At 43.4% G+C, this 12,967-nt stretch overlaps 1 protein-coding gene across 1 annotated transcript in view; it reads right to left on the reverse strand.

Annotated features, from left to right (window-relative positions):
- Positions 1-12,967, reverse strand: part of LOC146060116 (putative ATP-dependent RNA helicase DDX60) — a 370,150-nt gene that overhangs the window by 277,904 nt on the left and 79,279 nt on the right. The window contains exons 11-14 of the mRNA XM_083173025.1: positions 6,511-6,649; positions 4,659-4,814; positions 1,608-1,710; positions 220-335 (exon numbers count right to left, since the gene is read on the reverse strand). Of these exons, the coding sequence (XP_083029151.1) occupies positions 220-335; positions 1,608-1,710; positions 4,659-4,814; positions 6,511-6,649 (514 nt within the window). The remainder of the gene's footprint in view (positions 1-219; positions 336-1,607; positions 1,711-4,658; positions 4,815-6,510; positions 6,650-12,967) is intronic.

A 12,967-nucleotide genomic window follows, 5' to 3' on the forward strand; every position in this document is an offset into this window, starting at 1 on the left:
GCTTGTAACATTAACATTGGTCACAGTGCTGGGATCGCACCTACATACAAGAGGTGTATCTTCTACTGAGACCTCTCCTGCATGCCCTTCCTCAGATCAGATGGAAATACAATTCTGCTTGCATGCAGCATTGCGATTTTCATCCATCTCTGAATCAGGCCCATTGTACAGTTATATGCTATTATTAATATATAATTTTAAAACAGTAATTTTTCTTACTTTTCTGTACATGTTTTGTCCTGTCGTAGTCATCACTGAGTGCCCGTCCTGTGTGCCAGTGCTTAAGTTCATCATATAATTTTGTTCTTGCACAGGGAGTAATACCAGGATGATCACTAATGCAATAAGCATAAGCCAATGAAAAGGGAATAGTTGCATACATATTATATGTTCTTTAAAATGAATAAGGCTGTAACTCTTTCATTATAATCAGGTTCTGTGTTTGTGACTGGGAACAATTATAATCTAGACCAGTGGCATCACAACGGCGGTGCGGGCCCCACCTGGGTATAACCAGTCAAGTGGTGACACCCAAATGCTGGCTCCTGCTCAAGGACAGGAGCTATGTGCTGCAATGTAACATGCAGCACCTGGCTACTGTCATTGTATACGTCGTAGGACCCACCCAGTACTTGCAGCCACAGTAGTCCTCGGGGGCAGCCCACAACTCCTGATGAGGTCACACCCCTAGTGGTGAAGCCACATCCCTTTTCACTGAAGGGCACCCTTGGAGCACAAGGTATCAGCGAGACTAGTGATGCTTCTGTTCTGGACAAGTTTATCAATTGTGATGGTTGATGGGGCCCCACGCATTCAGACCATACAATTAAGATACAGACTGACTTACAATATAGCAATGTCTAGTGCATGCACAATATATATATTTTTCTGTTAGAACTGGAAACTTACTCCAGCATTGCACTACTCAGGGCCTTATGTAGAGGTGAAAACAGGGCTGGTGTAAGACTTCTCTCTACCTAGGAAAAACTTCAACCTACTGAAACCCCCCTCCCCCCAACCCTCACACTGCCACCAATAACCACATTCCAGCCCATCAAATGAAAGTGTGAGTTGCTGTCTTAGAAGTTCCACAGCTGCCACCTGCATTAAGTAAAACAAGGATTTTTTAATCATAGACTGCCTTAATTTTCTTATAGGCAGACTCAGTGGCATTCGTCATTGTCTCCCCCTGGATCCTGACACTTTAGGCAGCTGCCTAATTCCTACTGCTAGAGCTGCCCCCTTACAATGTCTGAGTGCAAAATGTAACTGTATGCTTCTACAATGGTTGTAATGTTTAAAAGTAAGTAAGTAATGAGAACCTATCATATAATCACAGCATGAATTATACCTTGTATAAACACAATCCGCTGGAGAAAGCCACCTGAAATCAACCAATCCTCTCAACAGTATTTAGCTAATGCTAGTGATGGCCGTCATCCTTAGTGCACACTACTTCCAATAGGCACTGGAGTGGGGTGGCATGACCAAATGGGCAGCATGACTAAACCCCATGGCAAATCTATTCTTCAGCATAGTACTTTGTCGGTTACTTTGACTTAATATTTATTATCTATCAACTTTTGTAATATAATAAATGTTAAAACCTGCTTAACACTGGTAGTTTCTTTATAGTGTCTCCAACATAATCTTCAATGACATCACAATTCATCGGAATCAGCCCAACTTGGAGTATTTCCTCCTGTTCCACTTTGTAAAACAAGAAGTAAAGCACGAATTAAGCGTCTTAGACAGAGGAAATCATCACATATAAGAAAAGCCTAATGCTGCTCCTCACCTCTATGTGGGAAATGAGGTATTTTGCGTGCTGACGGTTACTAGATGACATTACTTTTATGTTGCTCCATCATTTTAAAAGGCTGGCAACTAGTGTATATATATATATAATTATATATGTCTTTCTTTTTGTAATAGACATATAAACAGCGTGTGCATTTCTATATTATGTTATAATATAATTGTATATTGTGTTGTCCATTTAGACTCCTCCTATCTTAGCCATTTATATTAGCATTTGAGGGCATCAGACAGTCATTTTTGCTTTCAAGCTCCAATTTTTCTATTTGGTTTGGATGCCTTTCTGTTAATGGACATGTTGCAAATTTCTCCATTGTAAATTCTATGTACAAACACTGGGCCAAATGTAATAAGTTGAGAGTTTCAGAAATTGAGAGATTTTGGGAGAATTTTCCCATTTTTTTTAAAGCAGCAATCAATTACATGGCAAAATCAATGCATTGTCAATGATTGCTGCTTTAAAAAAAATGGGAAAATTCTCCCAATATCTCTAATTTTCTGAAAATCTCACCCTAATACATTTGGCCCACAGTGTCTAACTAATGCATATCTAACTTTTGGTGTCAACCTATTGACTGACTGACTGACTGACTAGACATTGTCTGTGAGCTATACCACATCAGGTAATGTGAAGTGCATGCTGAACAATACTAACTAACAATGGGGCATATTTACTAATCTCAGCAATAAAGCCCTGAAAGCAATTATCAAGGCAATATATTAATAAGAAGATCATGCAGGGACATGGGTTTTACTTCCTGGTTTGGACCCAACGCAGCTATAGTACATGCGTGGTTGCGGTATAGCTCACAGACAGTGGGCGAGATGCATCAAAGGAAAAAATGCAGCCAAACTTCCAAAAACTCAGTTTTCGGAGGTGTGGCTGCAGTTCCCATATGCACCATGCCCGGAATGCAGTACATTCCTGGGCTTGGATGAGGTGGGCAATGCAATTTTAAAATCAGCATTGCCCATAGAAGCCTATGAGCTTCTCTTGCAGTTTTCTGCTGTGAAGGATGCTTTCCAGCTTCCCCGGTGGTGCAGGCCTTTATTCAGCGCATGGGCAGATAGGACTCTGGAACCAGAACCCAGAAGTCCTATCATCGCAAAGAATGGCTATTACCGCAAGAGCCGTGCTTTACAAAATTCTTCATGCATATGGCTTTAGTTAACACCATTTACATGCAGAGGCTGGCGGCAAGCATTGCAACATTCATGCAATGCTTGCTACATCTAGCTCACTGTCTAGTCAAACAGTCAATAGGTCAAAATCAAAAGTTAGACATGCATTAGTCAGACATTAACAAAAGTTAGACATGCATTAGTTAGACATTGACAAAAGTAATGACACAAGTAAAAATGTCAACATGGAAAAATCAATATGTGTACAATAACACTGTATAAGTGTACTGTGTCCCCTTGCAAGGCTCACTGCGCTCAACATGTTTCGAGCACAGTGTTTTGCTGCCCTCACCTCACTATTCTATTCTCTCTCTATGCCCACTGGCATGGTAAAGTATAAACAAGTCAGTTTTAAAAAAAAGTTGGTTGATGGGATATTGAGTGCAATGGTATGTCTAAAGGTGCCCATACACGGTACAATTATTGGACTAGATCGCATCGCATTGGTTTTTCAATGCAATGAGATGAGATCTAGTACAAAAAGCACATGCAGCACATACTTTTTGAGCTGTGCGCTGAGATGTGTGATGGAAGCGCGCATCTCATCGCACCCAGCAATTGTACCATGTACGTGCGCCTTTACTAATGCATGTCTAACTTATGTCAATGTCCAACTAATGCATGTCTAACTTTAGTCAATGTCTATGCAATGTATGTGTACCTTTTGTTAATGTCTAACTAATGTATGTCTAACTTTTATCACTGTCTAACTAATGCATGTCTAACTTTTGAGAATGAAAAAATGAGTTCCACCTAATGAGCCACTCATTCTGAGAGGAACAAGTTGTGGGAAATATAAGCCTTCCACTGATCCTCTGATGGACCACATTAGTTCCTTATAGTGTATTTTATTGATATGACTAAAGACTCCTACACAGTTACAGATATGTCCTTTCTTACTGTGCTTCATTTGTACTATATAGCCCCTGTCACTGTGCCTGGTCCTGCGTGAATAAGGTAGATTTCAGTCACAAGGTTCGTCTCGTGACATATGACATATGAACACCCAGTAAGTGAGTACACATCTGTATCTGTAACTGTGCATGTATGATTTCCTACATATCTCCAGGGCTATTTTTCAGCAGGCTCCAGCAGGAACTGAGGCTTTTTTTTCTGTGCAGGGTAAATACTGGCTGCTTTATTTTTACACTGCAATATAGATCTCACTTTGAAGTAAAACCCCACCCAAATCTAATTATCTCTGCACATGTTACATCTGCCCCACCTGCAGTGCACATGGTTTTGTCCATCTAAGAAGGATTTTGTCAGAAAGAGTGAACTAGAATAAGGGCCTCAGTTCCTGCTGGAGCCTGCTGAAAAATAGCCCTGTATATCTCCATATCCTCCTTCTTGATTAATGCTACTGAATAAAACCATTTATTTGCTTAAGAACTCTATGGGGAAAATGTAATTGCCTGTGACTTGCAGACATCGTTGCGATCCCAGAAAGTTTGGCAGATGTTTAAAAGTGGCAAGCATTTAAAAGGCAAAGTCACAGGCTATTACATTTACCCTTGTGTCTCCCAACACAAAGCCACGCCTACGATACATAGTGTACAGGTCACTAGATGTACCAATGATAGAAATGTAAAATAAACCAATCAAATTATACATTTGATAATGTACATATTACTGAACATTCTCTTCCATTTACATACCATGTACAGATGACTCCTTCAGTAGAAAAGGTGTTGTTGTTGTTGTACGGAGCTTACAGGACTGTATATGTTCTCCTTGTGGAACTAATATCAATGTTGTCTCCCACAGACACTTATACATTTTATCTATGTCATTACCAAATTCCAGTTTGAAATCTATAATAATATAAAACAATTTCTTTAGTAATACCATTTACTTTTACTAAATCATAGTAACATGACAGATCATGACAGATAATTGGCTATGACAGATAATTGAATCATGACAGATAATTGACTATGTGGTCTGGGACGTGTGAGGGCTACGCTAGTAAGGAATCACAATCCTAGTCAATTCCTCACTAGCGTAGCCCTCACACGTCCCCGACCACATAGTCAATTATCTGTCATGTCCCCTCCCTATGTTATGTTTGACATGTTGCATATTGTCTTATTGTATGGCCTAATGTAATGTAAGTCATGTAATGTGTTTTCACAGAGAGCAGTAGTTATCGGAAACAAATTCCTGTGTATTATGCATCTTGTACTGATACACCTGGCAATTAACTGAATCTGATTCTAAATTAATATATTATCCAGTGATTTGCATGTATGGGAATAGATAAAAAGCTACAATGAAAATGTGTTTATTCTTTAGTAAGTAATTGGGCCACAATCCCATCTCAACTTTGCCAGGCGTCTTCAATGTTAACCACAGTGGTGGTAGAAACAGAGAGCCAGAATCAGATTTGAAAGCCAGGTTGAGTTTTGCCTGTATAGGGGCATATTTTTTGATCAATATTTATGAGAAAACAGTTACAGTACCACAAAAATTAAGGATCTTTGTAGTCCAATTTACCAATTTCTGGATTGCCAAAGATGCAGCCACTGGCTTCAGTGGCCCTGAAAAATGAGTCTAAAGGTGCCCATACACGGTACAATTATTGTATGCAATTTGGACTAGATCGCAACGCATACAGTACGTTTAGCAATGCAAAGAGATAGAATGCAATCTAGTACAAAAAGAATATGCAGCACTGCAGCACATACTTTTTGAGCTGTGCGATGGGATGTGCGCGGTAACGCGCATCTCATCGCACCAGCAATTGTATCATGTATGGGCACCTTGACATAACACCGTTCTCTATAATGCTGACTGTCACTGCCCCTAAATGCCAGAAGCATATCAATCATGCTGCAGCATATTCCGTGGCTTATCAGGAATTTTGTGTCCTCTGTCTTGGCAGGCAAAACTTAATCCCCAAAAGCAGCTTTGTTCTTGCGCAAAAATAGGGCTGCAGTGGCAAAAACATACAGGTTTCACTGAACCTGTGTATTTTTGGGATAATTTTTTTTTTTCCGAGTGATCTAATTGAATAGCTGAAAAAAAAAAAAGAAACTTTGGGAAAAGCATTGTACAGTATGTACAGATGGAGCGGGCCTCGCTCTTGCAGGGGATGGCGGAAGATTCGCCATCCGCCATCCCCCGCCAGCCGCCGTAAGGGGACGCGCACGCACAAGATGCGCACGCGTCGCCTTACAACGGGGCTCCCCCCGGGTCCCCGACGCCTCGCCGAGGGTCGCCCCAGGTCCTCGCCGCCTCACCGCCCCCCCCCCTCCCCCCTAACCCTGTCCGTCTCCCTGAAGCGGAGACGGACAGGGTTCCCGTCCCCCCGCCGACGGGAAACTGAGATGCGCGTGCTTGTGAGACGCACGCGCGTCTCTGTCAGATGGGGCGTCTCTTCGACAGATTCTGGTACTGGCGCAGCGCCAGCAAAGAAGGGACCAGCTCCATCTGTATATGGAATTGTTACTTATTCTCCTGCTGACATGTCATATGATATTTCTAAGTTTGTTATGGCACATACTGTACCTGTACAGTCTTCTTTCTCATAGTAATATGCAATGTTTTTCAGCAGTAAATGATCTGATAGATCTGAGACATAGGTCCAGTTAGTCATTGTTGCATTATCTCTCAGATAACCTAATGCAAAATGTTCAGATATTTGGATCTTAAAAAAAACATAAAAAACAATATATAAGATTTTGAAGATTCAAAGTAGTTCTAATCATAATAACAATTTTAAATAGTAAGAGATTTGAAAAATGGGACCAAACACATTCTGTAATGTAACAGTTGAAGTTGAATCATAATATACTGAGGGAAATTTACTAAGAATACGAATACGATTTTCCGTATTCTTAATACGAGTGAATACGACAGCATACGGTTGTTTTAACCGTATACAAATTCGTATTCCGGAGGGGAATTTACAAAGCAGTCAACTACGACTGCTTTGTAATCCCCGATGTCGTATCCCTTAGACTTCTGGGGGGGGGGGGTTATGGGTACTCAGAAACCCCCTGCCTGCGCTACTGAGACCTGCCAGGCTCCCTGATTGCCAGCGTCGCAGCCGACCATCGGAATTCCCAGTCCTGTGCGGTGCGCTGCTGCCTGCTGGGGTCAGGGATCCCGTTGGAAGCTGGCGTCACCAGCTATCCTTCCTTCTGAGTCCTCAGTACCGCGGGAGCAACTGTGTGCACCCGCGCATGCGCACCGGCCCTCCCACAGCCATTTTAACTTTGGGCACAGTCGAGGCTGGCTGCGGCCATCTTTAATTAGCATTAATCAGCATTTTGCTGAAATGGTGGTTCGGTGGGCCGCGGCCAAGCCAGGGAGGGTGGGCGTCCGCTACTCCTCTAAAATGTGCCGGCCCACCGGGAAATGGCCTGACCCAGAAAAACTGTGCTGCTCTGCAGGTTGTTTTTCTACAGAAGAACAACAGCATATAGGGCCTAATTCAGATTGGCTCGGTAAGCAGCGAAATTCGCTGCTTACTGAGTGCTGAAATGCTGCTTGCCGTCTGACTGAACAACCGCTTCTCCACACCGAATTTCCTTGATACCATGCAAGGGAATGTGTAGCACATACCCTCCCATTCATCTGAAGGGGAGAGAATTCATTCCATGGTCGCCGACAATCGAATGACTTCTCTTCCCTTTGGAAATAAAAGTCAGTCTAAACGGGCTTTTATTTCTGCCGGTGTCCGCCGAAGAGGAGGCGGGCAATGATATCATGTGATGTCAGCCACTTGCCCCCGGCAGATATCGATCCGCTTGCGCTCCCAGGGAACCCCAGCATTTTTATGGGGACAACCATAAAATGCTGAACATTCCCCTGCTGCCACCCCCGGTGCTTTGTAATAGCACGGCGCCCATTACGTAGTTAGCGTAGCGTCCCTGTCAGAATCAGCGTAGTGTTCGCACGGCCAGCGTAGTTAGCGTAGTCAGTCAGAAGTAACGTAGTGTTCCCGCGGCCGCTTAGAGTAGTTAGCGTAGTCAGCGTCCCTGTCAGATTCAACGTAGTGTTCACCCGGCCAGGGTAGTCAGTCAGCGTTGCGCAGTTACCGTAGTCAGTCAGAGGCGAAGGGACTGCATTATTTCTGATGCTGTTAATTAGAAATGTCTGCAGAACCTCTCAGTATGTTTAACCTGCCGCAGACAGAGGAGGAGTCAGTGGCATTTTTTCAGCAGCACCATTTGCTGCCACTGACACAAACCTGTTTTAATGGACACCCAATGCACTTGAGTATGAAGGAGTGCATGTGGCGCTGCCACATTAAATCCTGCCGAAAGAAGATAAGTCTCCGGGGTGTTGTATAACATTTCTTACCCTCATCCATTTTATTTATTCATGGGCAGAGGAGCTCACAAGCATATCGTTTTGTGAGCGACAACTAAAGTTGTCGAACAAAACCACCGTGCTGTACAATAACCTTATGCGGGAGGACTGCATCGTGGACTTCATGTCCCAGCCCCAACGCCGGATTGGCGGTCTGGGAAAAATAGTTAAGGTGGACGAGAGTCTGTTTGTACAGAGACAAAGTCATGTCGGACGCGTGCTGCCTCAACAGTGGTTGTTTGGAGGCATATCCAGAGACACCGGTGAGTGTTTTATGACGCCTGTGGACAGACGTGACCCCAGCACCCTGATGTCTGCCATCAACAAATATATAGAACCGGGGATGACTAGATACTCTGATTGCTGGCGTGCATATAACACTCAAGAGCTGGAGCAGGCAGGGTACCACCATGCACGGGTAAACCACCGCTATAATGTCGTTGATCCGGAGACTAGGATTCATACCCAGAACGCCTTTGGGGATCTTGTAAGTGGCGTAGCAAATGTCAAAGGTGCACTGCACGCCAAAATCTGGACTCCTATCTCCAGGAATTCATTTGGTGCAAAACTGACGGCATAGAAAATGCTTTCCAGCGGATTCTTAATGCCCTTACTCGGCTCCCAAAGGCTAACAAAGCAGGCGACACAGATGCAGACACAACTGCGTCAACTTCAGCTGCAGTTTCAGTAAATGCAGAAGCTGAAGAATAACTGTTTTATTATTCTCTTTGGTCTTGTTATTTCATATTATTATACTTTGTTAAATGTTTTTTTTTTCTTCTTTTTTATTTACTAAAATCCAGTTACCCGTTAACACATGTCGTCATTACTGTCTCAGATGTAGGATATGGCATCTGTGAATGTGTTCCTGAAACACCCCCACTATCCACGCCAGCCCGAAGCGTGGCGAGGAGATGCGTTCCGCGTCCCCCCGACCTGTTCGTACCCCCACTATCCACTTCGGCGTGGAGTTGCCTTAATAAAATGTAGCGAGCGCAGCGAGCCACCGAGCCCAAAGCGTGGCGAGCCCCACGAGGGGACGCGGATTACGTTACATGTGTTATGCGTCCCCTCGCTGCGCTCGGCACACTTTATAAAGTCAGCTCCATGCCGACGTTGATAGTGGGGGTATGAACAGGTCAAAGGGACGCGTAATGCGTCCGCTCGCCGTGTTTCCTGCTGCCGTGGATAGTGGGGGTTTGAAAAGGAGGCATTTGCCAGTATGTAACATGGAGCACTGGCAAATGCCTCCTTATTTGTGCATAAGAAGCACTTGTGCCCGGATACCCCCTTTGAGCATGTGCACCAAACCCCATAACCCCGTCTCCCTGAAGCGGACACGGGCAGAGTTGCCGTACCCTGCCGCAATAATTACTGAGACGCAGGAGCTTCTGAGACGCACCTGCGTCTCAGACAGATGGAGCGCCTCTCCGCCAGCACCTGCATGATCCCCTCTCTACTGGCGTCCGCCAGCGCAGGGGATCTGATGGTTACCGGTGCTGTGTGAGAGGTGCTCACTAGGCTTGCCATGGATGCCGGGGACAGAGCCATAGATGCTGGGGACAGAGCCCGGCTGCCCCGGAGTCATTACGCTAACTACGCTAGGCAGCCGTTGGGCTGTCACTATTCTAAATATGCTAGGCAGCCATTGGACTGCTGCGGAGTCACTACGCTAACTACGCTAGGCAGCCATTGGGCTACGCTGACAGCGTAGCTTAGCCTACGCTTAAAACATAGCGTAGCCGGGCGCCGTGCTATTACACAAGTACCCCACCCCCTGCCTTCCTCCCTCCCTCCCCGCATCAAACGTCCCAGCGAGTGTGTAACTCGCCAAAGCTGTTCAGTGCCGGGGTATGCACGTGTGCATAAATGCGCATGTGCAAACCATGACCTTCCGGACTGGGGCCAAATTCGGATCGCTACGAGCAATCCTGAATTGGCCCCAGAGTGCATTCCCAACAATTGTCAACATGGACCTTTCATTCAATATCATCTATGTTATCATTAGGCATCATTTATGTTATCATTAGTACAGTATAATATGGGGTTGGCAGTGATTTCACATTGACCCTCCTAGCACTAATAACAATTTATGTATACAAAACTTATAGAGCTGCAAGTAGTAGGGAGTTGGTGTAAACTCCCTAAGTTAGAAACAAAAACACACATATATGAAACCACTGCGCTTGTTGTAATTAATAGTAAAAGTAACTGTTTGGAGTTTCTTCACCTATGAAAGACTCAGGAGACCTGCGCTTTCAAAATAAACAATTTATTACAAACATATAATACAAAGAAAAAGGTGTCTTAAGATACTACCAGTGAGTCATGGGACAAAATGCATTAAAGTCAAAGTCGCTATCTCCTACTGACCCACTGAACTTTGCCGATATCAGACACTTTGGAAGCTCCAACCACAAACTATATGACATCAGCAATCCAGATGCCACAGCAACATTCTGGCACATGCCCCTCCTGTCTTTTCTGACATTTTTGGTCTGCCCATAGGGCTGCCCCACCTGTTGAGCCACCGACGGGAGGAACTGGTAGCATTGACAGCCGGGCAGAGAGCGCGGGCTGCCCGGCTGTATAGCACTGCACTGCAGGTCCCGCTATTTGAAATCTCACCCTGACATCTCCCGGGTCCGCTAGCCAATTGGAGCCAATCAGTGATTGAAATACTCCAGCATCTATCCATCCAGTTGTGGGTATCCTGTGGTTTACATACCCAGCTTACCAGTTAGCCGGGACACCGGCCTCTGGGGCGGAAATGTTTACTGCATGTGCACATAAAGCTGTATGAGGAACACTGTTCAAATCATCTGCAAATCTCTATGAAGTAATTTTACTCCTTGAATTATTGACTGGTTTTATATCACAGTGTGAAACAATATTGGAAAATGTTAAAGATATAAAATCCTCATGTGCCATTGACAAGATTTTCAATATCAGGTATATCTCAGGATATATGAGCATTTAAAGGGACAGAACGGCTAATTTATTCAAAGTATATAGTATATTTTTATAATTGTTATTTGAAGTCTTTTTGAAGTTTTTACCTTTTTTCTGTGTTTCTAATAAATTGTTTATGTGGAAAGCACGGGTCTCCCGAGTCTTTCATAGCTGGAGAGCACTTAGAAACCCCAAACATACATTTACTATTAATTACAACAAGCACAGTGTTATCATGTATAATGTCGGGGTCCGGTCTCAATGTCCGATTTCAGGTCAAGGTGAGTGTCCGTGATCAACGAAATAAAATAAATAAAAAAACTTATTTTAGCGTGTGTGTGTGGTTATTGTATTTATAATCTGTGAAGTAGAAAATATAAGTGCTCTTAAGTGAAGTGAGGTTACTTGTGCGTACCGAACTCATGTTTAGGTAAGCTGGTACGAAGCTCATAAAGGTTTCTTTCAATTGGATACAGTGGTGTATTTTTCTCTCTTGATATCAACTGTGACTGACTTCTCAAATGAGCTCAAAGAAAGGAAAAAAGAAATACAAGATGTGGTGGATTCGTACTGCTCAAGGTATAATTTTGATTTGTGAGGGGCTAAAACAGCGTACTTCACTCACCAAAGGCATACGTGTAATAAGTGCATCAAGGTGTCTTTAAATGTGGGCGTACCCCAACTCACGTGGATCTTGTCGTATTCATACCCAGAAAGGTTTCGTTTATGTGTCCCCCGTTTTTGTTGATTGTCTCACTCTGATTCAGTTTTCCAGGGGTTCTCGGCAAGAAATTAATATACCGTATGTCAGAAGGTGTAAATTTGAAATTTTGTGGGGTGGAGGTTTTTCTAGTATACCTCACTCACCCCCTTACTTATTGTTTATACTATAACAAACAATTCAAGTTTTTGGGCGTACCCCAACTCACACTTGTGTGTCGGGTGATCCACTCATCAAGGTATCTTTATAGGAATGGGACCCCAGGACTCTCTTAAATTGGTTCCCCTCGTCCAGATTACATAAAAGGGAAAGAAATATGCCAGATGTGTAGAACTTCTCTTAACATAGATTTTGAGGTAGGGTATGCCAAAAATAATGGCGCACCTTACTCACCGCTTGTCACGGCAATAGAAAGCTTATAGCGGTTTCTTTGCTGGCAGTCCCAAGGAAGGAAGAACTTGTGATCCAACCAATGGTTTTTTTTAAGTTTTAAACAAAGCTTTAATCTTGATAATCCGCAAAATACAAATGCCCTATCAAGGGCCTCAACAGTTTAAGGCAATTCACATAAAAAAAACGCAGTTGTTTTAAAAAAAACAATGTGTTAAAAACAAAAAACTTTAAAATGTCCAATACATACATCCTAGGGGTTATGCCTGTTCACTCCTCTCCAGTAGCATCAACGCGTTTCGGTCGGAAGACCTTTCTCAAGATGTTTTAGCCCCTCACAAATCAAAATTATACCTTGAGCACTATTTCTTTCTTCCTTTCTTTGAGCTCATTTGAGAAGTCACAGTCACAGTTGATAGCAAGAGAGAAAAATACACCACTGTATCCAATTGAAAGAAACCTTTTATGAGCTTCGTACCAGCTTACCTAAACGTGAGTTCGGTACGCAGAAGTAACCTCACTTCACTTAAGAGCACTTATATTTTCTACTTCACGGATTATAAATATAATAACCACACACACACG

Source organism: Crinia signifera, chromosome 1, assembly GCF_055691185.1.
Source record: "Crinia signifera chromosome 1, ASM5569118v1, whole genome shotgun sequence".
Lineage (NCBI taxonomy): Eukaryota > Metazoa > Chordata > Amphibia > Anura > Myobatrachidae > Crinia > Crinia signifera.